The sequence below is a fragment of the Panthera pardus genome, unplaced genomic scaffold, assembly GCF_024362965.1.
Source record: "Panthera pardus isolate Hobbes unplaced genomic scaffold, ASM2436296v1 HiC_scaffold_16, whole genome shotgun sequence".
NCBI lineage: Eukaryota > Metazoa > Chordata > Mammalia > Carnivora > Felidae > Panthera > Panthera pardus.
The window spans coordinates 116,801,116-116,827,876 of NW_026526721.1; the positions used below are offsets into that span (position 1 = coordinate 116,801,116).

At 36.8% G+C, this 26,761-nt stretch overlaps 1 protein-coding gene across 2 annotated transcripts in view; it reads left to right on the forward strand.

Annotated features, from left to right (window-relative positions):
• The window catches only part of PLOD2 (procollagen-lysine,2-oxoglutarate 5-dioxygenase 2), a 100,813-nt gene that overhangs the window by 17,835 nt on the left and 56,217 nt on the right, over window positions 1–26,761 (forward strand). For both annotated transcript variants that reach the window (XM_019438871.2, XM_019438854.2), the window contains exon 2: window positions 24,011–24,102. In XM_019438871.2, coding sequence (XP_019294416.1) covers window positions 24,011–24,102 — 92 coding nt within the window. The remainder of the gene's footprint in view (window positions 1–24,010; window positions 24,103–26,761) is intronic.

Below are 26,761 nucleotides of genomic sequence, written 5' to 3' on the forward strand. Positions count from 1 at the left end.
GATGTGGGGCCCAAACCCACGAAACTGCGAGATCATGACGTGAGCTGAAATCAAGAGTCAGATGCTTAACCAGCTGAGCCACCCAGGTGCCCCAATAATGCTATAATTTCTATAACCATTTTATTATTGGATATATGGTTTCTTTTTCTACTTTTTATTAATGGAAATAATATTATAGGGATATTCTTGAAAATGAGTTTTGGTTTCCTATTTTTAGAAGATAGGTCCAAGAAACAAAGTGCTGAAATCAAAGGAAATGAACTCTTTGAACTCCTGTTGCATATTATCGAGTTGCTTCTTAGAGGTTATATGGTTTGTCATCTTCACCGGCAGGGTACCAACTGGTCTGTTGCATGGAATTCTCAGCTGCACGACTTTTAAAAGAATTTCTTCTAGTTTTTATGGGAAATCGAGTTTGTCCAATTTATAGTGATTTATTTCTTAACTTGCCAAAATGAAAGCATTTGTTTGCCCCTGCGATTTCTTCTGTGAGTTGCATGTTCATATCAACGAAGTATGCATTCTAGTGGAGTGAGAAAGGAACAATAAATAGACCTATCAGGGAGATACAAGTACGACAAAGAAAAATAAAATGGGATTAGGGGCAAGACTGTTGAGGTTGGCAGTGCTGTTTCAGGTAGTGTTTTCAGGGAGGACTTTTCATATTGGTTACATTTGCACAGACACAAAGGGAGGAGTTGTCACTGGAAGAAGAGCATTATAGGCAGCCAGAGTCACAAGTGCCAATACCTTAGAATGTGCTTGATGTATCTGTCCCCGGAACAGCAAGTTTTCCCATGTGCCTGCAGGAGGGGCAGGGAGGGCTAGTGGTGTTAGTGGTGGAAGAGGAGATCAGAGTGACAGGACCAGATCCCTTAGGGACTTGTAGACTATGACGAGGAATTTGGATTTTATTGAGAACAAGCCCCTTTGCTGTATGGCTATGTGGAGTACACTGATCCCTCAGCTGGTAGAGTTGTAGACTTGTTATTCAGGGGTGGTGTCAGGAATAGGTTGAAGTGGGCAGGGATAAATGCAGGGAGATCCTTCTGGAGGCCATTTCAGTAGTCCAGGGAAGAGATGATGGTGCCCAGATTTAGGCCAGTCACAGATGGTGGTGTTGGTAAGGCTGAATTCTGCAGTGCTGATAGAATTTGCAGATAGATTGGGTGGGGAATGTGAGCAGAACAGAGGGGCTGAAGTTTTTCATGTTAAAAGTTTAAATTTGTCCCCAGGTTCAGGCATCTACTGGGAGTCTTGGAACTTATCCCCCACCAATAAGGGGCAACTACTGGATATGTAAATCAAACTGTCATGCTGTATACCTTAAACGTACACAGTGATGTAGGTCAGTCATTTCTTAATAAAACTAGAAAAAAAGTTTAAATTTGCCTGAATTTATGTTAGTAATATAGTCTAGGTGCCATGTATTTCTCACTTTTGTTTGCATGGATTGGAACTTCTTTAAGGAACTTTGGTAACTATTTTATATAGTTATTTGAATAATCACCGTGATTAAAATTTATAGTCTTTTTTTTTGTGTCTCTAAGGTTGCTCTCCAAACGTTTATTCAGTAAGGTGCTGGTACTGAAAAGCAGGCCTGCTACTACAGAAATTTTGCAAGGGAAGTCAGAGTGTTAAACTCTAGGAAGAAGTCCAAAACAGCTGCTGTGATTCACTGAACTGTTTTCACTAAGTTTGGGAGGGAGCATTCCACAAAAATGATCGTTCAAGTGCTGAAAAATTGCAGGGCAGCTTGAAGCAGATTTTTAAGTTTATAGAAATTGCCATATAACTAAAGCAAGGAAGATGGGAACAAATTTGGGGGCGGGGGGGGGGTGGGGGGTGGGTCTCTGGCTTCATGACTGTAAGATCAGTCAGTGCTCCTGCAGAGTCAGCTGTGGTTTGCACCAAGGCATCAGTGTGTTTGGTTTGACAAGAGATCGGAATGTGCTGATGGTTCCTTTCTCTTAGGGTTTGGTGCAATATATTAATTAAAAAGCTTTATTTGAATTCATCTTTCAAGTGTTTGTTATTTATCATGCTTCATCTGTTTAAAAGCAAGCACCGGGAGATTTGTGTACTTGGGAAATACTTCCCTTTCCATTTAGTTCAATGGGAAAATTAATTGGGTAGTATGAGAGGTTTGAATTTTGTAGCATTTTCACTGACCATCCTTTGCATAAAACATGCAGCTACCCTGTAGTTGGAAAAAGGCCCCCAGTGCTTCTGATATGTGCCACCGTTAGTTTTCAGAAGGAAATGGAGGGAGAAAAACTGGAAAACAGACACCAAAAATGAATAAGCAACGAGAGGAGAAAAAAAACAATGGAGACAAATATCTGGAGGGAATAGTTTGATACAGCTGGACAGTGAAGTTGGCACTAAACTTTTCTGCTAATTGAATCAAACAAGGAAACTTGTTGGATTACATAATTTTCCATTTACTGAAAAAAAGAAAATACCAAACACACATTGATTTAAGGTGACAAAAATGTGTTTAGAAAAAAATTAGTTTCTTTTAATGAAGGAAATTTAATAGTAGTAGATAGTAGTTCAGTTGTGGTTTATTTACAGTTACTTTCAAAGGGCTGTTTTCTTATTGTGTTAAATTGTAACTTGGTAATTGCTTTTCTGAGAGGAACATTTAGTAAACCATGCAGTAGAAGGACATTGTTACAAATCCTCTGTCTAGGGACAGAAATGAAGAAATCTAGAATAGCTGGCAAAGAGGGGGTCCCTGGGATTATATTCAATCTGACTCCCTATACACACGGCACATTTTTTCACCTGATTTCATCTTTTCTCCATGGCTCAGTTTTAGAGTGAATTCCTCTGAGTTCTTCCCTAACCCCCCAATTTAAAATCTCTCATCTCCTTCTTGCTTTGAATTCATTCTTAGCATTTACAGCAATATCCACTTGTACTTAGTTATTGAATTATTTGCTTACTGTCTCTCACCCCGCTCCCATCCCCACTCCCTATGATAGTGTAAAATCCATGAAGGCACTGATTGATTCTTCCAAGAATATTTACTGAGTGACTACTGGGTGTCAACTAGAAGTTAGGGATACAGCTCCTAAAGTTTACATTGTCCTAAAGTCTGGTGTTTGCTTAGATCTCTAACATTTAGCACATAGTGCCTAGTTCATAGAGAACCATCAATAACTGTTGGGAGAATGAAAACCATTGAGGATTATTTGCAGGGCTCAAAGGTGGAATGGAGTCCGTGAGGAATATAAACTTCTGCTGAGGCTGGGACTCTTTTCCCCTATCACAGGCTGAGATTTCCAAGTACCTCTGACTGTGTAGTCCTCCTTTGGTGCACAAGGGTTTCTCTCTGACCGCAGTGATCTACTTCTCTGAAAAGGCACATAAGAATAATCCAGAGATTCTGAATGATTAATTGGTCTGAGGTGGGTCTGGGGCATAAGGTTTTGTTTTTGTTTTTAAAGCTCTTTACGTTTTTGTATTATGCGTGCAGGGTCCAAAATTACTATCCCCAAGGAAGAAGAGTATGGAGGTGAGAGGATTTTCCTCTCTTCAAATACCGCTTGTTTTATTTTGGCAGCAGAGTTTTTAGCTAGGGTGTGTGCATGTATGATTGTGTGTTTTTTTTTTCTCCAGAAGGAGTTTTGAATTTGTTTCCATGCCATTCTGATAATTATCAGAACATCACAAATTTTCACCAAATACCATGGAAGCCCGAGATATTTTTCACTGCCTCAGCCTGAGTATGTTTTAGGTCAGGATAACTTTTTTTTTCCATTACAAACTAGAACCTCCCTAATGTTAGATATTATTTTGTAAAACTGCATTTGATGAGTTTATACAGTTTAAGTAAGATGCAAAATAGTATCTATTTTAATGTAGTTAACTTTGTACTTTTCTTTTTGGACATAGTTTATCTAAACACCCAGCTCTCTCTCTATGTTATTTATAGTTGGAGATAGGAAAACCATTTACTGACTTTATTCAGTACGTGGTATGAACAAATGAGTTTTCTACCTCTCGGCACATAATACATTATAAAAATTATAAGAGGGCAATAACTGTAGAAACATACTGTGTTGTTGATAGAAGCAGGCATATTGACATTCAGACATCAAAATGGAGATCAAGAAGTTAAAGGTAAAAAACAGAATGTGAAGAACTTATCAAGGGGATAAATAGCTGTATAGAATTAGATGTGTTTTGGGGAATTCCTGTGTCACTGGAAAGTATAGTAAGGAATGATCATGACACATCAGGAAGAGATTACACTTGTTGTCCTCTGCTTTATTATAGTGTTTTATAGAATGATTTTTGTTAAGCGTTTAGAGGAAGATCCCAGACTCCATGGTGTAACTGACTGGAATGCTCAACGATTAAAAATGCTAACGGTAATTTGTGAATTTGAGAAATATTTTCTCGTCTTATTTTAAGCCATGTTTTGTATTTCTGAAAAATGACACCTCAATAGTGTAGTGAGTTTTCTTTACTTTGAGAAATTCTGGAATTAAGAGTGATTGGGAATGCAAGCTGGTGCCGCCACTCTGGAAAACAGTATGGAGATTCCTCAAAAATAGAACTACCCTACGACCCAGCAATTGCACTATAAGGCATTTGTCCAAGGGATACAGGTGTGCTGTTTCGAAGGGACACATGCACCCCCATGCTTATAGCAGCACTATCAACAATAGCCAAAGTATGGAAAGAGCCCAAATGTCCATCAATAGATGAATGGATAAAGAAGATGTGGTACATATATACAACGGAGTATAACTCAGCAATCAAAAAGAATGAAATCTTGCCATTTGCAACTATGTGGATGGAACTGGAGGGTATTATGCTAAGTGAAATTAGTCAGTCAGAGTAAGACAAATATCATATGACTTAACTCATGTGAGGACTTTAAGAGACAAAACAGACGAACGTAAGGGAAAGGAAACAAAAATAATATAAAAACAGGGAGGGGGACAAAACATAAGAGACTCTTAAATATGGAGAACAAACAGGGGGTTACAGGAGGGGTTGTGGGGGGGGCGCTAAATGGGTAAGGGGCACTAAGGATCTACTCCTGAAATCATTGTTGCACTATATGCTAACTAATTGGGATGTCAATTTAAAAAAAAAAAAGTTAAAAAAAAAAAAAAAGAGTGAGTGAAGAGTGCTGGACAAATCATCCATCCTACGAACTACTGAATGCTTACTGCTGCTTGTAGGTCACAGTGAAATCAGACTTCACTAGGGAGCTGTGCCTTGATGAGTAATGCCAGGAACCCTTTTAGCAGTGGGAATGTCTCTTTGTTTGACTCTGGAGTGTAAAGGCATCTTGAGAGCTTGGAATTCTGGGGATTCCTCACATCAGTGGTTCCCATGGACACTGGCCAAGCTTTACAACCAGGGTGTCTTTATTCCTATTACACAAGTTCTCTGACTGAAATGCTGACTCCTTCAGATACAACCTGACCCAGTATACAGGAGCATCCTGGCCCTGTAGGGACTGATACTGATAAGATTAGACTGCATTCAAAGGAGAGCTGTTTTATAAACATCTGCTTTAAATATGCATCTTGCTTATGACTGCTTAATGCCTTGCTATGTTTTTGTTCTTTTTGAAGAACCAGTTGGTGAACCATTCATTTCTGATGTCTTGCAGCTAGGTATTAATAGTATATGACTGTACAAGAGGCAGGGAAAGAGAGAGGGAGGGAGAGATCAACTTTTTCACAGTGACCATCCTCTTAACAATGCTCTTTGCCAACAGTTGATGTTTCTTTTCCCAAGTTACTTTTCAATGTACGTGTTCTAATCCTTGTAACACATTTCTTACTAATGACTCAAAGTGATGACATTTACGTAGAAATGTGCAATTATGCCTTACTTATTCTACAAATAAGTTTTTCTTTAAAAAGAAAACCTCTACATACTTATTTCTGCCTGAAACCAATACAAATGTAAACAAAATATTACAGAGTACAGAAAAGCTTCACATTTTAGGATGAACTCGGTCACTATCCTGTTCTGTGCATTATAATAGAACACTTAATCTACATTTAGGTTGCCTGATAGTTGGTATCTATAAGTCCTTTACAAGCAAACAAGTACCAGAGAAGTTACAGGGACTGTATCCCCTTCAGGATAGGGTATGTGGCATTTTTATCATCTAGAAGGTTGTAGTAAATACTTTTAATTTAAACATTTTCTTAACCACTTTACCCGTACAGCAGGCTAATCTTTTAAAGTTAGTCTTCTTAAATAATCTGGAGTTCTTCTTCCCTCCTTCTCTTAAATTTCACATTTAATCTGTCAGTCAGTCTTGTTTAATCTGTCTTCAGAACATATCCAGACTGAATACTTTTTGCCTTCTTTACTGCTATTCATTGTTCCATATCACCATGGCCTCTACCCTAGATTATTATTGTAAACACTCTGCCACTCAGGCTTCCTGATTTTATCCTTGACTTCTTTCAGTCATAGCAACCAGAGTAATCCTGTTAAAACTTCAGTCCAATTACAGGAGACAGTATTGTATAGCAGTCATAAGCACAGACTTGAGAGCCAGATTGCCTGAGTTAAAATCCAGGTCCTGCCATTTATAGTCTGTTTGATATTGGGCAACATATTTAATTGAAACATTGGAATAACTCTATTTTTTGGTGTTTCTGGACCCAGTTCCAATGGGGTGGTTACCCCTGCCCCCACCATAACACACAAGCAATTCTCAAATACCAGCTGACACCGTGTATTCTCAAGATAGCGTCAGATTCCACAGGTTAAGGGCTCAGTCTTATAAGACTGCTTCCCACACCTCACTTCAGACACCAGTTGCAAGCCCCAGGCTATTACATGTACTTCTGACCAAATGGCTACAGACTGGGGGTCCCAATGAACTCCTCCTTAGGTTCTTTTAATTTGCCAGAGTGGCTCACTGAATTCAGGGAAACACTTATTGCTTATATGAGTTTCTTAGAAGACATAGTAAAGGATATGTATCAACAATCAGATGAGGAGATGCTAAGGCAAGGTATAGGGAGAGGGCACAGAGCTTCCATGCCCTCTTCAGGCCTGTCATTCTCCCTAATCTCCATGTGTTTACAACCTGTTGGCTCTTTGAACCCAGTCCTCTTGGATTTTTATGGAAGCTTCATTGCATTCTCATGATTGACTAAGTTATTGGCCATTGTGTGACTTAACCTCCAGCCCCTCTTCCCTCCCCAGAGTTCAGCTGACAGTTCAAACCCTCTAATCACATGGTTTGTCTCCCTGGTAACAAATCCCTACCCTGGGTGAGGTCCAAAAAGTCACCTTCATTAATAGTAAGAATCCCATTTCACTTTTATGGCTCGGAGGCATTTTTAGGATGTGTAGATGAAGGCGAAATATATCTGAGAAATATGTTTTAGTTGTTTGAATGACCAAATATGTATTTCTGATAGATCATTATATCACACTGTAGTACTTGGATTATACTAGTTAATAGTATCTACATAGTAGACACTGTTTTTAACAGAAGTGATTAGTAGTACTAATAATAGGAATAGTAGTAATAGTAGAGGTACCATTTAGCAACTGTTACATCATCCTTTCACTCAAAATCCTCTGATAGCTTCCCATTGCATTTGGAGCAAAAGGCAAATCTTTACAATGACCCACTAAGCCCTACACAATCTCTTCACTCTGACTTATGAACTCATCTCATTTTTTCTCTTGCTTAGGCTTTTTTGCCCTTTCTGGTGATTTTGGTGTCCTCTCCTCCTCCCCTGAGGACATATGAGGACTGGACCCAGCTCAGCCAGGTTCTTTGCATTTATTGTTTCCTTTTACTGGAAAGCTTTTCCTGAGGTGTCTGCATGGCTAACTCACTTCCTATGCTTCATGTTACCCTCTCAGTGAAACTTGGTTCTGCTATCCCAAACTGTAGCATATTCAAGACTCCCTATTCTCCCCCGCCCTTCTCTTTAGCCATGTAAGTTAGATGAAAATATTTTGTTTCGTTTTCATCCACCACATGTGTGTAAACTCCATGATAACAGTCTTATCTCATCTTTGAGGCCCACCTAAATTTTTTTCTTATGTGGGAATACTCCCAACTACTCTTGATCTCTTCCTTCATTGTTTAACCTCCTCATTGGGCTATAATCTGTAAATAGACCTAAGTATGTATATTCATTGGCATACTTCTTCAGCATGATTACCATCCCCTGGTGCTCAGAAATTATTCCCGAGCCTTTCCCAAGGTGTACCAAATCAAAAATTCTGGGGGTGGGTTTGGAAATTTTTGTTTTAATAAGACTTGGGTTTTTCTGATGCATGCTAATGTTTGAAAACCACGGGACAAGGACATTGGCATGATGGATCTAATTGAGAGTGTCTGGATTAAGGATCCAGTCGGATCTTCAGGGCTCAGTGATCCCCAGGGGTGGAGGGAAACTAAACTGGTTATAGGAGGACCAGAGGTAGAAGGTTCCAAGAATGAGAAAACAAAAACATTTCTCTGAAATGTATCAGAAACCAGGAAATGTGTCTCAAGATAAAGAATACTAAAGGGAATAGAAATCTGTCAAAGACTTTCTTGTTGAGTAGATTTTGGAAAATAGATGGTTAGCAGAGAACTTGGAAGTTGAATGTTAGCATTAGGCAGATCTTGAGAATGGTAAGCCATGCAAAGATTAAGGTAGTACATATGGCCTTTTCTGGGTGGTGAGAATTTGGGGTACCAGCTCTCAGACTGGAATATTTTGACAGGAACTAAAATTAAATAAAAGGGTACAAAATCAAATTCTGATCATCTGTTGAAATGATATGTCATAATAGGGATCTGACCCCTGATGGAAAAAGGACAAGAAACCCAGTTATTAAGAAAGGAATACATCTCTACAAAAGAGCTTGGAATTGGAAGAACAGAGGACTGAGAATAGGTTAGTGTGAGCTCCTGGAACAAGATTAAATGGCCTCAGGGGTGGTGTTTAGAGGGGTTGGTTATCACACAAATCATTAAGGTCAGCAGAAGGTGTCTACTGTGTGTTGTGTATCCAATTAAATATTTTACTTGAAGACAGGTGATTTATACATTATACATCTTTTTGACTTCATTGTCTGAATGATAATGGATTGAAATCAAAGACTTTAATATCTTGCTGTTTATGAGGGCTTATTTTAATCATATATATGTGTTTACAATGTGATTTCAATCTCTTGGACTTTCCCCCAACTTTGAACTTGCATAAAACTGTGCTTCAATCACTGAGAATATAAGCACATACTCAGAAATACTTTTGGCTCCCTGCTAAAACTGACTTATCATACATATTATCATGGGCACAAAACTTAAAAAAAGTGAGTATGTTTGGGATTTTATATTGTTGTACATGAAATAAGGTAAACATTCAATTGGGTAGGCTTTCTTTGCAGTGGTCCTTCAAGCCTTCTAAGCCCCATGTTGAGGTGCATACTTACCCACACCACACCATCCCCCTCTCCCCCTTGGAATTTGCTTAGATCTGGGAATGTAGTACAGAGGTTCTGATGCACCATGACTGGTGTGACTGAGGCCTTACCTGGAGTATGGCTTTCTCAAGGTTGTGGGATTAATCAGACACAGGCCAGACTTACCCAACAATGACTTGTCTGAATCATCCATGTGTGTCTTTTAACATATGGCTTGGTTCAAAATTCAAGGAAGTCACTATTCAAAATTGAGAGAAGAAATAAGAAGGAAGGAAAATCAGGCACTTAGGCAATAGGGAGCTGATTGGGACAGAGATAATTACACCTTAGGTGAATTTTTGTCAGTGTGGCAGATGGGAGCACATAGAGAACCTTCTCTATGGAGCTTTATATCCAAGGAAAATAGTGTCAGAAAGCCAATTTTACTTAGAAAAAGCCTTTATGGAATAGTATTATCTTCCTGTTATTGTTAGTGTTTTGGGATTTGTATATTTGGAGACGTAGAAACTCCTCTTTGGTTTAAGTCTTCAGAGCAATCACATGTCACTTTCCTGTCATAGTTGAGATAGGTAATATTTTTCCTAAAGCATAATTGTCTTAATTCATCATAAGTTTTAATAATTCAGAATGGAACCTAAGGACTTTCTTGTTTGGAATGATATGAGAGAAAATCTCAGCACGTTCAGCATTTCATTTGTTCAACATGAGCCATATGATAAAAGAAAGAAATGTGGAAAAAAAATGCAACTATGAAAGTAGTAAAAGAAAATAAGAAAGATTTGTTGTATAACTGTAGCAGGTAGAAGGCCTTTCTAAAACCTAGAGGACATAAGAGTTAATGGCTGATAAAAATACTGCTATATAAAAGGAAATTCTGCCTGGTAAGGCTCATGCAATCAAAACAAAGTCAAAGGGTAAATGGCAAATGGGAGGAAAATGTTTGACCCAGAAATTCGACTTCAGATTTATTCTAAAGATACAATCTTATATGTAAGAAATATTTATATATATCATTATCCATTACAGATTATTTTTTAGTACACCATTGGGTTGGAAACAGTGTAAATACCTGTCAGTAGCATGGTGTTTAGTTAAATTGTGGTTTATCTCTATGATGGAATACAGTGTAGCTGGATTACATCTGAAAATACCTTACAGATATGTAGATTTTAGAAAGAGGTGCAAAAATTTTTTGAACTACAACATAGCCAGAAAACTGTTAGCAAAATGGCAATAAACACATACCTACCAATAATTACTTTAAATATCAATGAACAAAATTTTCCAATCAAAAGACATGGAGTGGGCTGAATGAAAAAAAACAAGACCCATTTGTGTGCTGCCTATGAGAGACTCACTTTAGATGTAAGGATACACACAGATTGCAAGTGGAGCAATAGAAAAAGATACTCCTTGCAAATGAAACCCAAAGGAAAGCTGGAGTAGCTATACTTCTATCAGACAAAATGGACTTTAAAACAAAGACTGTAATAAGAGACAAAGAAGGACATTACATAGTGTTAAAGGGCTCTCCAGGAAGAGGAAATAACATTTGTAAATATGTACCCAGCATATAAATAAATATATAAAGCAGATACTAATGGATCTAAAGGGAGAAATAGACAGCAATAAATAATAGTGGGTGATGTTAATATCCCACTTACATCAATACAGAAAATTAATAAGAAAACATTAACCTTAAATGACACATTAGACCAGATAGACTTAACAGATATTAGACTAGATATACTTAACAGAACATTCCACCTAAAAGGAACAGAATATGCCTTCCTGTCAACAGCACCTGGAACCTTTTCTGAGATAGATCACATGTTAGGCCACAGAACAAATCTTAATAAATTTAAGAGGATTGAAACATATCAAGCACCTTTTTTGACGGCAGTGGTATGAATCTAGAAATCAATTACATGAAGAAAACTGGAAGATTCACAAGTCTGTGGAGATTGAACAACCAAATGGACCAAAGAAGAAATCAAAAGAGAAATAAAAAAATACCTCGAGACAAATGAAAATGGAAATGTAACATACTAAAATTTATAAGATGCAGCCAAAGCAGTTGTAAGAGAAGTTCATGGCAATAAATGCCTACCTCAAGAAACAATAAAAGCCTCAAACAACTGATTTTATACCTCAAGGAACTAGAAAAAAGAAGAACAAATGAGATCTAAAGTAGAAGGAAAGAAGTAACAAAGATTAGAGCAGAAATAAATGAAATAGAGACTAAAAAGATAATAGGAAAGATCAAACTAAGAGCTGGTTCTTTGAAAAGATAAAGTCGACAAACCTAGAGTCATAAAAAATAAAAAGGTAAAAATGAGGGTTCTAATCAAATCAGAAATCAAAGTGACAACTGACCTCAGAGAAATACAAAGGATCATAAACTCTATTATGATCAATTATTTCTTAACAAATTGGACAAATGGAAAAATGAATAAATTCTTTGAAACATACAGCCTACTACCACTAGACTATGAAGAAATAGAAAATCTGAACAGACTGATTACTAGTAAGGAGACTGAATCAGGAATCAAAAACCCGGTCCAGGACCAGGCTTCACTGGTCAGTTGTACCAAACATTCAAAGAAGAATTAGTATCAGTCCTCACACTTTCCCAAAGAATAGACGAGGAGAGAACTCCTCCAAACTTATTGTATGAGGCCCATCATTACCCTTATAGCAAAACCAGAGAAGGATACTACAAGGAAAGAAAATTACAGGCCAATATCCCTAGCGAACATAGATGCAAACGTGAGCAGATATTAGCAAATCAAATCCAGCAATACATTAAAAGCATCATACACCACAATCAAGTGGGATTTATTCCAGGGATGAAAGAATGTTCAACATACACAAATCAATGTTATATACCACATGTATAAAATGAAGTGTAATAGTCATATATCATCTCAATAGATGCTGAAAAAGCATTTGACAAAATTCAATATACATTTTATCCATATGATAAAAGCACACCACGAAGTGGGTATAGAGGGAACATGCCTCAACATAATAAAGGCTATATATGGTAAGCCTACAGCTAACATCATAGTCAGTGTAAAAAGCTGAAAGCTATTGCTCTAAGATCTGGAGTAAGACGAGGGTGCCCACTCTTGCCGATTTTGTTCAATATAGTATTGGTAGTCCTAGCAAGAGAAATGAAAACACTAATTCAAAAAGGTATATATGCACCCCCATGTACATTGTAGCATTCAAATTGGAAAGGAAGAAGTAAAACTGTTACTATTTGCCAGTGACATGGTGTATATAGAAAACCAAGATACCATGAAAAAAACTGTTAGAACTAACAGTTCCATACTGATTCTATTGTGTTTCTATATACTAGTGAACTATGAGAAAGAGAAATTAAGAAAGCAATCCCATTTACAGTTGCATCAAAGATAATAAAATACCTAGGAATAAATTTAATTAAGGGAGTAAAAGATCTGTATATTGAAAACTGTAAGACATTAATGAAGATTAAAGAAGACACAGATAAATGGAAAGATATTCTGTGCTCATGCATTGGAAGAATTAATATTGTTAAAATGTTCATACTACCCAAAGCAATCTACAAATTCAGTGCAATCCTATCAAAATTCCAGTGGCATTTTTCACAGAAATAGAGCAAACAATCCTAGAATTTGTATGGAACCATAAAAGACCCTGAATAGCCAAAGCAAACTTGAGATAGAAGAAGGCTGGAGGTATCATGTTCCATAATTTCAAATTATATTATAAAGCTGTAGTAATTAAAATAGTATGATCTTGGCATAAACACAGATGCATAGATCAGTGGAACAGAATAGAGACCCCAGAAATAAACCTGTATACCTATGGTCAATTAATTTATCATAAAGGAGCCGAGAATATACAGTGAGGAAGGGACAGTCTCTTCCATCAATTGTTGTGGGAAAACTGGACATCCACATGCAAAAGAACGAAACTGGACCACCATCTTATACCATGGGTTACCAGAGTTGACTCAAAATGGATTAAAGTCTTGAAAGTAAGGCTTGAACTATAGAACTCCTAGAGGAAAACATAGGTGGTAAGCTCCTGACATAGTTCTTGGCAATTATTTTTTGAATCTGACACCAAAAGTAAAAGCATCAAAAGCAAAAATAAAATAAACAAAAGCAAAAAGAAAAGCATCAAAAACAACATGTTTTACTACATCAAATTTAAAAGCTTCTTTATAGCAAAGGAAACTACCAACAAAATGAAAAGGCAACATACTAAATATATATAAACCAAACTCATAGATGTAGACAAATTGGTGGTTGCCAGAGGTCAGAGATGGAGGAGTAGGAGAAATAGGTGAAGTTTTCTTTGCTTTAAAAAAAAATTTTTTTAAATAAATTGAATAATAAAAAATTTAAACTATGCAAAATTAAAGTGTAGAATATAAAGTATTTGCTAACATATACATTGACATTTAAAAAAAAAATTTAACGTTTATTCATTTTTTGAGAGAGATTGAGCAGGGGAGGGGCAGAGAGAGAGGGAGACACAGAATCTGAAGCAGGCTCCAGGCTCTGAGCTGTCAGCACAGAGCCTGACGCAGGGCTCGAACTCATGAACTGTGAGATCATGACCTGAGCCGAAGTTGGACGCCCTACTGACTGAGCCACCCAGGCACCCTTACATTGACATCTTTTGAAGCATCCATAAGAACAACATTATTGATATCTCCTGAGGGAAAGTTACGTAGAGGTCTGGGAGAAAGGTCTGGGAAGGCATATCACTTCCTATTTTATCACCTAGTCCAAAAAATTAAATTACTAATTTGAGTGGCTGGGGAGGGAAAAATCAGTCACGTGTATATGTTTTAAAACTCTAACTTGGCACAGTGAATGCTAGAATGTTTTTTATGTTTTCTCAGACATGGTTTCCAAAAAATAGGACATTTCTCTTATGTAAAGATGAAAGTTTATGACAGTTTACAACACAAATTAAACAATGAGGCTCTTTTTTTTTTTGAGTCTTCTTCCATAGAAGAAAATATCCATAGTTGTAGAAATCAATTCATCTACACTTAATTTTATGTTCCCCAAGGTCTAAATATACTGATTCAACTTTTTAGTAACCTCTTACATGGCAAGTTCAATTTGTTGAACGATGTGGAGAAGTAGTGTGTTGTTGGGGGAGGAATACATGCTGTAAAACTTTGCAGACAGTGTGAGAATGGGCTGCTGCTCGGATTAATTGTACTCATTTTGTGCAAGATGGATACGATGGAAAATACCCTCTTTTAAAGAATGAATTTATAATGTGTTCATGGCAGTGTAGAGTAGAAGAAGCAAATGTTTATACTTGAAGATGATGAATAAAGTTAAGACTTTCCATTTCAGGCACTCCACACTTTATCAGGCTTGCTTTTAATTTTGCGTGCCAGTTATTTTTATTCCTTTAGGTTAGGCAGACTTCAGCAAGATTCTTTTTCCATTTTGGAGGAGAAAAGATATTTTGATTCAGGCACTTCCTCCTTACAACTTTCTCTTAGCACAGGGCTTGCTTGGCTGCAAGTCCATCTCAAGTTGGTCTCTGCCCTAGGGTACCTCTTCTTTTCATTTGTAGGTGAATTAGCAGAAATATATCCTCTCAGCCTCTGCTGTTTTGTACTGGTTGTTAACTTTACTATTGATTTCTTTGCTTATAAGTCTGGAAATATTTTTAGTGCCTATGTAAGATATGGAATAAACAGCAATAAATCAAATTTGTTTGAACAAACTACATAACCTTGGGACCAGATTTCTGGCAGGCAATTTATAGTCTCTGTTAAAGCATTTGGCTAGCAGATGGGTTATCCCATCCTACTCAAAGGAGGTTTTAATTATTGGTACATCTTTCTATTTTGGAGGTTGCTGTAACCTTTGAACCCTTGGGATTCTACAGATTAAAATCTGTTCTGTCTGTGAAGGGGGCAGTACCTTTTCCCTTTGACATTAAAATTATATCCAAGGTGTAAATATCATATTTCAACTGGATCAGGTGTGTCCTCCGAGTCTAAATCCTGGCAAGTGGACTTACACTCCTTGTATTAATGTTTGTAAAGATAGAAAACACTGCTTTTCCAGGACAGTCCATTCATTCTGGATGCTCTTAATCATACTTCATATTTGCTATGGTCTGAATGTTTGTGTCCCATTCCCTCCCCCATATGCATATGTGGAAGACTTAGCTCCCAAAGGTGATGGTATTAGAAGGTGGGGCCTTTGGGAAGTGGTTAAGTCACGAGGGTAGAGACCTCATGAATATGGTTAATGCTCTAATAAGAGAGGCTCCAAAAAGACCCCCGCTCCTTTCAGCACGACAGGACACAGGAGAAGGTGCTGGCTGTGATCCAAGAGGAGAGCCCTCACCACAGTATGGCCATGCTCGTGGGGTAATCTTGGATTTTAGCCTCCAGAACTGTGAGAAATAAATTTCTGTTGTTTATAGGATACCGAGTCCATCGTATTTTGTTATAGCAGCCTGAATGGGCTAAAACAATATTGATATAAAATCTGCCTTCTCTCCATTAATTCTTCCCCATCCAGTTATCTTCTTTAAGATAGAAGAAATCTTTTTTTTTTTCTCCTCAAATGTGATAAGATAACGGAGGTGTTGAATCTTTTTTTCAGCTAGAAAAATTCTCAATCCCTCAACTATTCAAGTATGAAATAATTGCCAGACCTCTAACTATGCTGGTCAAACTCCATGTTTGTCAAAATTTTCCTCAATGTACCATGCCAAACATCTCGTAATTTTCTGTGCGTGGGCTTCACGGAGGACAGTGGCTTGTCCTTTTAGGTGCCTGAGGCCTCTGGAGGTCTTAATATGGTCCTGCTTCACTTGATGTCTTGTGTTGATTGACCTTCTGGTTCTAGAAGAGTTTATCCTTAACTTACTGCCTTCCTACTGTTTGACTCCTTGTGCCATCTCGTCTTTTTATACATAACTGGCAATATTCACCTTCTCTAATCCCACTGCACATACTGTTAGGGTGACCACATTGTCCTGGTTGGCTCAGGACTTTCCAGGTTTTACAACTGAAATCCCTGTGTTCTGGGAACCACCTTAGTCCTGGGCAGACTGGAGTGGTTGGTCACCCTACATACTACCCTTTCTCCCACTACCTCATGGCGCATGTCCTGATTTTCTGTGTATCTGTGCATGGTCCAGAGTGGTCTGTGGAAGCTCAGGCATTCATCCGCTCAGCTGATGTGTAAAGCTGTTCCCTATGCAGCATTAGTGGTTGGAGGTTTTTGTTTGTTTGTTTTTTTTTCTTTTCTTTTCTTTTTTTTTTTTTTTTTTAGTATTCTCATTTCTCCTCCATTTCCTATGAAAACCCAATGGAATCCTTTGATGTCTCTTTGACACATCCTATTTATTTAGTTTTTTTCTTTGTTGAAATTTTGGCATTAATTGTTCTTGAAGAATCTTCGTTTTGTTTTATTTTTTTTCAACAGTTCCACAAAATAAAATTCGTTTCCTTGCTACCTACATACCTTGGCTTTCGTTTAATTGTCATAGTGTTTGGGTGACCCTGTACTTAAGAAAGCAACAAGATTGTTCAATAAGACCTAGGAAAACCATGTTGTTTTTTGTTTTTGTTTTTTTTTTTAATTTTTTTTATTTATTTTTGAGACAGAGAGAGACAGAGCATGAATGGGGGAGGGTCAGAACGAGAGGGAGACACAGAATCTGAAGCAGGCTCCAGGCTCTGAGCTGTCAGCCCAGAGCCTGACGCGGGGCTCGAACTCACGGACCGCGAGATTGTGACCTGAGCCGAAGTCGGACGCTTAACCGACTGAGCCACCCAGGCGCCCCAACCATGTTTTTAGTAATTGGGAATCTTGAGTTCCAGTCCTAGATTGGTTACCACCTAGCTGAACTGCAGGACCCTGGGCAAGCCTTGTTTTTTCTTGAGGTCTTGGTTCCCTCCTCTGTAAAGGAATTGGACTTTGCTAGCTTGTTCATGAGATCACAATTTACAGTACAATAAAATAACTGTCGGTGGAGGAGCATACTGTGATTGCTTTATGTACCAAATACTTCTCTGGAGTGTGTTTGGAGTCTTTTCTATATCTCTCTAGCCTGGCCTCTGAAGCCTGAATCTAATATCTATCCCTTTATCAGATACATAACCAATTAGGCTCATAATATCTTTTTCAGATGAAGAGTTGTTGCCTATAGCTAGAAGCATATTGGGTCTGGCATCCTCAAGGCCATCTGTCCCCAGAATCAACCATTCATTAGGAGGACTCCTAGAATTCAGAATATAAGTCAAACTCATGGCTGTGATTTATTACAGTAAAAGAATATTAAGCAAAATCAGCAGAGGAAAAAGGCACATGGGTCAATCCAGGAAAACCAGATACAGCTTCCAACAGTCCTTTCCCAGTGGAGTCACACAAAATTTGCTTAATTCCCGCAGCGACTAGCTGTGACAACACATTGAAATGTTATTTATTAAGAAAGCTCATTAGGGACTCACTGCCCAAGGTTTTTAATGGAGACTGTTCATACAGGCAAGTGCTGTATCAAAATTCCAAACTTCTAGAAAGAAAGCAGGTGTTCAGCATAAGTACATTGTTAGTGCAATTTAGGCACAGTGATCCATTCTTACTGGGAATGGTAGGAACTTCCCCAAATTCAGTTTTCCAGATGGCAGCCAGGGACCAACCTGCAAGCAGGTCTAAGGATAGAAGTTTCAGGCTTGCCAAGTTATCTCGTTTCTACACATGTAATAAAACTCAAAGTTTGCTTCTAGCCTCTTGACTTCTCTCTAGCAAGTAAGTCCACATGAAACGTTGGAAAGAAATGGACTTTGAGGAATAGCGAAAGTTCTACTCCTGGCTTTACTAGTAACTTGTTGAGTGACTTCACTGAAGTTGTTTAACTTTATTTATTTGTTAAAGTTTATTTATTTTTGAGAGTGAGAGAGAGAGAGCAAGCAAGTTGGGGAGGGGCAGAGAGAGGGGGAACAGAGGATCCCAAGCAGGCTCCGTGCTGTCAGCACAGAGCCTGATACAGGGCTCGAACTCAACGAACTGTGTGATCATGGCCTGAACCAAAGTCAGATGCTTAACCGACTGAGCCACCCAGGCACCCCAAATTGTTTAACTTACTTAAAACTTACTTTCTTTACTTTTGAATTGGAGATAATAAAGCTAACAATCTAGGGATTTTGTTGAAAACAGGTTGCTTTATACACACATCTACATGAAGTGTAGTATTACTTATCCCTGAATCTATTCATCCAACAAATGTGTATTAAGAACCTACTAGGTGCTGAACACTAATAGACCCTGGAGTGTAGTGTTCAGAAAAAGACATCTTGTTAGACATTTAGAGTCAAACGGGGGGGGAGAGACTTTAATCTCAAATAATAATCATGAGTGTTAATGTACAATTTGTGCTAAGTTCTCTGAAAGAGAGGTAGACAGTGCAGTGGTCAGGGATGGTCTCTCTAAGGAAATGGCTTATTTCAATAGGCAGTGACTCCATCAAGAGGTCAAGAGGGGAATTAGATAATGACGTAGCATACGCTCTTCTCTTTGGGTGAGAAGGAGCGAGCATTGTTGGAGAACCAAAAAAGTCCTGGGCAGTTGGAGCAGAGAGAACAAAGGAGGGAGAGGTAATGAATGATATTGGAGAGGGCCACAGTCAAGGACTACATTGAAGTGATAGAGCTTGACCACCATCTTAAGAGCAATGGAAAGCCACTTAAGGGTGTTTAGCAGTGGAATGACATGATTGGATATCTAGGTGTTTTGAAAAGTTCACTCTGGCTGCTTTGTGGAGATAGGACTAGAGTGGGTTAAGTGGGTTTAGGAGGCTATTGTAGAAGCCTGGGCTAGTGATGACCATAATTTGAGTTAGTATTATAGCTTGGTTGGAGATGGAGAGACATGTGAACATTTGAGAGGGCATATCTGCATTTTCTTGTTAAAATATTTGAATGAATACTTTTAAGCAGACTGTTTTTATATAGGTTGGGTATGTGTGCTTCAGTCATTACTAGCATCATAAAATCTAGAGTTGGAAGAGATACCAGATTCGTGAGTGTATAACTCTAGTAGAGAAAGAGATGGAGTTATAATCTGCCGAGATTTCACTAATATAGGCCACCTTATCTATGCATCTATTGAGTAGGAATAAGAAGATACTATATATGTAGATATATGTAGACCTTACAGTGTGTCAGCCACTTTGCATATATTAACTAATTTAATTATCACAGCAAACCTGTCAGGCAGGAGCTATTCTTACATACATATTATAGATGAGATACAGATGAGACACACATAGGTGGCCAACTTCTAACAAATAAATGGTAGAGTTGGGATTTGAACCCAGGTATTTGTCTTCAGATTCATATGGCCAACTGCGGTGGCAAACTATGACTCTTAGGCCAAATTTGGCCCATTGTTTTTGTAAAGACAGCCAGAAAACAAATACATACATATATGTATGTTATATGTGTTATATATATGTATATTTATATATAAATATAACATTTAAAAAGTATTTTAAAAAAAGAAAAAATCATGACAGAGATTATATGTGGTCCACAAAGCCTAAAATATTTACAATTTGGCCTTTTACAGTGAAATAGTTTGCTGGCCCCTGCACTATGCTAACCATTACTAAGAAGATACCTTCCTTCAGTAGATCAGTGAGAGTCACTGATCTTTATAGACGAAGGACATATCTGGTCATAAAATGAGTTAGCTGCAGAGTGAAAACAGTATACTCATAGGTCCTGTTGTAGAATTATTTTTCTTGATATTTTCCAATTTAAAATTAAGGACTGGTATGACTGTGTAGTTTCTTGGAAAGATAGGAGAGTTATCCTTCAGTATTGGGATCAAAAGCAGCTGGGCTGGTGCTGAGTTACTTAATGTGATGTCTGTCATTAAGATAATGAATTTCGGATGAATTTTATGTGCTGCTTTAGAATTTGGAAACAGGATATATTAACAAAACACTTTCTATTTTAAACTCATGCTTTGTCTTTGAAAACAAAAATTGCACTAAATATTGATATATTCTGCTCTTTATAAATAACTATTTGGAGAAAAAAGATAGCTCTTATTTTTAAAAACTTTTTTTTTAATGTTTATTTATTTTTGAGAGAGAAAGAGACAGAATGTGAGTGGGTTGGGGCAGAGAGACAGGGAGGCACAGAATCTGAAGCAGGCTCCAGGCTCTGAACTGTCAGCACAGAGCCCGACGTGGGGCCCGAACTCATGAGTTGTGAGATCATGACCTGAGCCGAAGTTGGACGCTCAACCGACTGAGCCACCCAGGTGCCCCAAAAGATGGCTCTTTAACAGTGCATTCCCACAGCCCCCAGAAGTGTATTAATAAGAGAGAATATAGCATATTTTGGCATTTTTAAATAAATTGACAACTTGATTTTTGGAGAATTTCTGATATTCACCTGAATTTTTATAGAGTGCTATATATTTAAACACTTCAGTATTTATTAAATCTTACTATAATGATAGGCATTTGGGGGATTATAGAGATGAGGACAGAAGTTTTTGTTTTTTGCCATGATGTGATTTTCACTGATAAATGGTTGTTCTAATCTACCACACTCTGTAGGTGTGTTACATGTTTCTTGCCCATGCAAACTGTATTAATCTATTTTGTAATAGGATCAGACAGTGGCAACAGAGGTTCCATTTGGTCACAGTTGAGGTTCCATTTGCCTTTTCTTTGACACCATTGTAGATTGATTTTGGTAATTGTTGATGGATACCTTTTATTCAAGCTCATTTCCTTGCTCAATCATCTCATATTATCGTTTTGGTTGTGGTGGGTGGATTGAGTGATGTACTCACGATAGTTGCTTAAATTACAATATGGTTTGGTTAGAATTTCTGCTATTTCATCCTTCCTCTTACTTAGATGATTTAGACCATTAAAAGTTTTCTATTGCATATTTTTCTATAATTTTTTTGATTGGAAAATGAGGGATTGTAGATGAAGTTGAACTCTCTTTTAATTGTAGGAGTTTCCAAACATACACAAAAAGAATCCATTTTTAATAGTCATTACATATGGCCAGTCTTGTTTAATCTTTATCCTCCTCCTCCATTGCCTCCCATCAACCTCAGATAATTTTAAAACAAATTGTAAATACTGTATATTATTTCATTGGGTAAATACTTAAGTATGTGTCTCTAAATTATAAGGACTCTAAAAAAGTCAATGCCATTAACATGATAAAAAATTAACTAATTTCTAATGTCAACAAATATCCAATTCATGTTCAGATTTTCCTAATTTTCTCAGAAATACTTTTCTGCAGTTAGTTTTTTAAATCAGGACCCAAATAAAGTTCATGGTTTACATGTGGTTGAATTGTCTCTTAATTCTGTTAATATACTGTATCCGTTTACCTTCCATTTTTTTTCCCTTTTGTCACTGATTCTATAGGTTAATTGTGAAATCTAAGTATATATCAAATTTAGGTTAAAGTTTTTGACAAGAAAATTTCATAAATGGTGAAGAAGTTAGACTTTTGAACTGATAAGAAATAAATCTTATTTATAATAAATATATTTATTATATATTATATTTTATATATTATATTACTATAATATTATAGAGTACATTTACAATATTAATATTTATTATATTTATTATATACTATATTTTATAATATAAAATTATATATTAATATATTAATATATAATAAATATACTAATATATTTATTATATATTTATTATAAATAAGACTTGTTTCTTATCACAGTAATGATACTGAATAGCAGATAAAAGGAAACAGAAATTTATATGTAATGCTATGAATCATACATTTTTTTAAAACAAAGTTACTAATTCACTATTTGTTTTTTTTGTAATTAGCAACAATAATGAAACAATAGGAGTCCTTATTTGGCATAAGATTGCCAGACATAGACTACCCATTTTTAATTTGGCTTCTGAGTCATTGGATTAGTGTAACGTTTCTGTCTACTCAGTGGTCTGGCCAACATTACTTTTCCTATTAAGGATGATGAAATCCTTGCTGCTAATTTTATACTGAAAATGGTAAGCGTAAAAATCCATCTAACCAAAATGTAAACTCGTAGATAATTCTTATGACCTATGTATAGAAGGTTAAGATAAGAAAGGTATCTTTAAATACAGTAATTTTATTACAGAGAAAAGAGACTTTAAAGTATGCTCTTTTACTCTTATAAAATCTGGTAGTCTCCATTTTAAAATTTATTGTGAATGGTAACATGTCATATTTTCTTAATCAGTTAAGCCCTGCTTGAAACTTTACAAATTAAATTTTGTTTCTTAAAAAATAACAGCTAATTGGGTATAAATTTTGTTTCTTAAAAAATAGCAGTTAATTGGGTACCCAGATGGTTCAGTCGGTTAGGTGTCTGTCTCTTGATTCGGCTCAGGTCATGATTTCATGGTTTGTGAGTTCGAACTCTACGACAGGCTCGCTGCTGTTAGCATGGAGCCCACTTCAGATTCTCCATCCTCCTCTCTCTGCTCCTCGCCTGCTCGTGTGCGTGCAAGTGTGTGTGTTTGTGTGTGTGTGCGCTTGCGTGCGCGCACTCTCTAAAAAAAAAAAAAAAAAAAAAGACAACTTGGTCCTTAAAAAAAAATAATTACAAAAGTGTTCTTAAAAAATATTTACTTGCTGCCGTCAACTTTATGAAAATAACTTATTTTTCCTTGAATATTTATTTCTTATAGTGGTGAAAATTGTGTGAGAAATACCTTTTTCCAGAAAAAAATCTAAGGACGTTGATATTTATCTTTATGGAAACGTTTTCCTTTCTTTAGTTGACTAGTGAATGTTTGAATTTATTATTTCTTCATGTGTATTGCACCTATGTATATTTTATTATTTTAATTATTTTTAAAATTTGATGCAAAATTACTTTGATTTATATGAAATTATTTCTAATTGAATTCTGTAATGCATTAGTGCTATTTCCAATAATTGCCTATTGCCTAGCAGACATTTAATACCTTGTGAGTTTTGTGTTATTGGTAACAACATGCAGGTGACAAACGGTACAGCTCAATGCATTGAATGTTATAAAGATGTTGACTTTTGCTTTTTTAGTCCGTGAGTCCTCCTGTGTCCTCAGGTTAAAAGAAATGTCCCAGCACTTTTGATATTTGCTAATATACTTTGTTCTTTTATACATTTTTCTGCATGCCTTTTCCTGATAAGCATTCTCCTTAATAGCTTTTATGGATGTTTTGAATGATTGCTTAAGTCTGCCTCCTCCTACTGACAAATGGTTTTATGTTGGACTGAAAATAATTGTCCATTATAGAATGGTGACTAAAAGCTGTGTATTTACTAGGGCAGCCCTGATTTTGGTTCCTTTATTTGCTAAATAAACAACAACGCAGTGAAGACGATGTATATGTTGTTGTGGCTACTAAGACTTTTCATTACGAAAATGAATAGGAGGTAGGCGGGTAGGTTTAATGACTCTAATCACTGTAGTGGGTTGTAAAGTGGGAGCATTTAACCTCTTGCAAAACCATCTTACGTTAGTCCCTTCTGTCTTTACAGATAAATTATTAGTCATAACTGTAGCAACAAAAGAAAGTGATGGATTCCATCGATTTATGCAGTCAGCCAAATACTTCAATTATACTGTGAAGGTACAGTATATCTTTTAATTTGCAGACATGTTAGAATATGTGACTAAAGTACATTTTTCATAAAAATACCAACGATCCTACTGCCACAATCTGCAGTCTACACAAGGAAGTTGAAATTTGGTTACATAATTACTGAGTTTGTGTATATAATTGATTGTTTTAAGGATACATTTTGGCCTTATTCATACTCTGCCACTTAGACAATGATTTCTTCATATTTGCTAATGCTTTATATAAACATCTTCTATGAAACAACAGAAAAATATGTTTATATATATTTATGTTTCTTTTGAGGGGCCATGTACAAGCACAGCATAGCAGATTTGACAGTAGTTTTTTTCATGACTAAGAAGAATTTTTTTTCTATAATGGGTATGTCTATCATAGTATGTTTCTTTGTTTACAGAGAAGGGGAAACATGGCTGTGAAGGAGATACCTTTTCTGTTTCATTATTGAGAGTTGCTTTTCTTGTTGTTTGTTTTAGAGGAATTTGAGAACATTAAAAGTATAAAAGGTGTTTTTTAGAAGACTGATCTCCAGGGGAATATCTCATTGATAAATGATCAGAGGAAACCTGGGGAATTTAGTAGAACTAGTAAACTGAGCTGTGAAAGGCCTGCCTTTTTTATTTACTTATTTATTTTTTTATAGAAATGAGGATCTGTCAGCCAGGTCTTTTCCACAAATAAGAGGCGGATGGGGAGGTATCCCAGGTAGGAAAACAAACCAACCAACAAACTGAAGACATTTACAAAAAAACCAAAAACTAAAAAGCAAAACACACACAAAGAAACAAAAAGCCAACCAAAGAAACAAAAAACAACTTTAACAAAAAAGAAGAAGGAAAGATTGTTTCGCTTAGGGAAAACTGAGCTGTTCTAGTATGTAATGTAGAAGGAAGGTAGTATTCACTTACATAACCCCTAGGAGACTAGGTATGGATGATAATATAAAACAGCTAGTAAAGAGGCTAAACTCTGCTGGAAAAGAGATCTAGTGTTAACAACCAGATATTTATTACAGGATAAATGAGAAGTCTGTTAGACGTTTGTTAGGATAGAGGAGAAATATAGTAGTATGTACTGATGGGAGGCATTTTGGAAGTAACAGAGAAATCAGGGTAAAATTATGCCGAATAATACTGAAATACAATGAGGAGGGATCATTAGAGTTCGTACTGGGGAGGGTGTGGGATGTTCCTTATGTGTGAGGCACTGTTTGGAACTTTATATGTGGTATGCTGTTGAAACCATGTATGTTAGATATTACTTGGTTTATGGGTGAGGAAAACTTGCCCCAGGGTATATGGCTATGAAATGTTAAATCTTGGACCTCAGCCCATTTGAGTGATTCTTGCTGTTTTCCCGTTATGAAACGCAGTAGTTCTCAAAGCGTGGACCCCAGACTACCAACATCAGCATCATCTGGGAAATTGTTAGAAAGGAGATGCTCAGGCCCGACTTCAGATCTACTGAATCACAAACTCTGCAGTCTGTGTTTTAACAGGCCCTCTACATGACTCTGATGCACACTGAAGTTTGACATACTGATAGAGTGGAAAGAAAATAGAAAATAGAGCTTAGCATAGTGCACTGCACAGAATAGGCTCTTGGATATGGCTGGGCCTGGTATTAGTGCAGTATTGGAGAAGCCCAGAGGGTTTTGGAATGGAAGTGTAGCAAATCATGGGCCATAGGAGGCCAGTTTTTAGGGTAAAAACTAATAGTTCTACCAGACCAATAATTCTCCTAGACTAGCCCCAGTATGAATCCAGATACATGTCAGTTTTGAGTTTTCTTGTTAGCACTTGTCCCCAACCTGCAGTAGAGTAGTGAGTGCAGTGATGAAGATCTGAGGCTGGGAGCCCTATGGACTTTGCCAGCAGAGTTTTTATTTGGTTCAATGTTTAGCAAAGTTGGAGCTAATGTTTATTTTCTAACAAGCAACAAAACTAAAAGGCAGCCTACTGAACGGGAGAATATATTTGCAAATGATATATCTGATAAAGGGTTAGTGTCTCAAATATATAAAGAACTGATACAGCTCAACACCCAAAAAACAAATAATGCAATTAAAAAATTGGCAGAAGTCACGAACAGACATTTCTCCAAATGAGACATACCGATGACCAACAGACATATGAAAAGATGTTCAGCATCACTAATCATCAAAGAAATGCAGCTCAAAACCACAATGAAATACCACCTCACACCTGTCAGAATGGCTAAAATCAAAAACATTAAGTGTTGGGGATGATGTGGAGAAAAAGGAATCCTCTTGCATGGTAAACTGTAATATAAACTTGGAATGCAAACTGGTATAGCCACTGTGAGAAACGCTGTGAAGGTTCCTCAAAAAATTAAAAATAGAACTACCCTACGACCCAGTAAATATACTACTACTGGGCGCTTACCCCCAAAATACAAAAACACTAATTCAAAGAGATACATGTACTTCTGTGTTTATAGAAGCATTATTTACAGTAGCCAAACTGTAACAGTAGCCAAACAGCCCAGTATCCATTGATAGATAAATGGATAAAGAAGGTGTGGTAATTATATATAATGGAATATTATTCATCCATAAAAAAGAATTAAATCTTGCCATTTGCAGCAACATAGAGCTAGAGAATATAATGCTAAAAGGAATAAGTTAGTC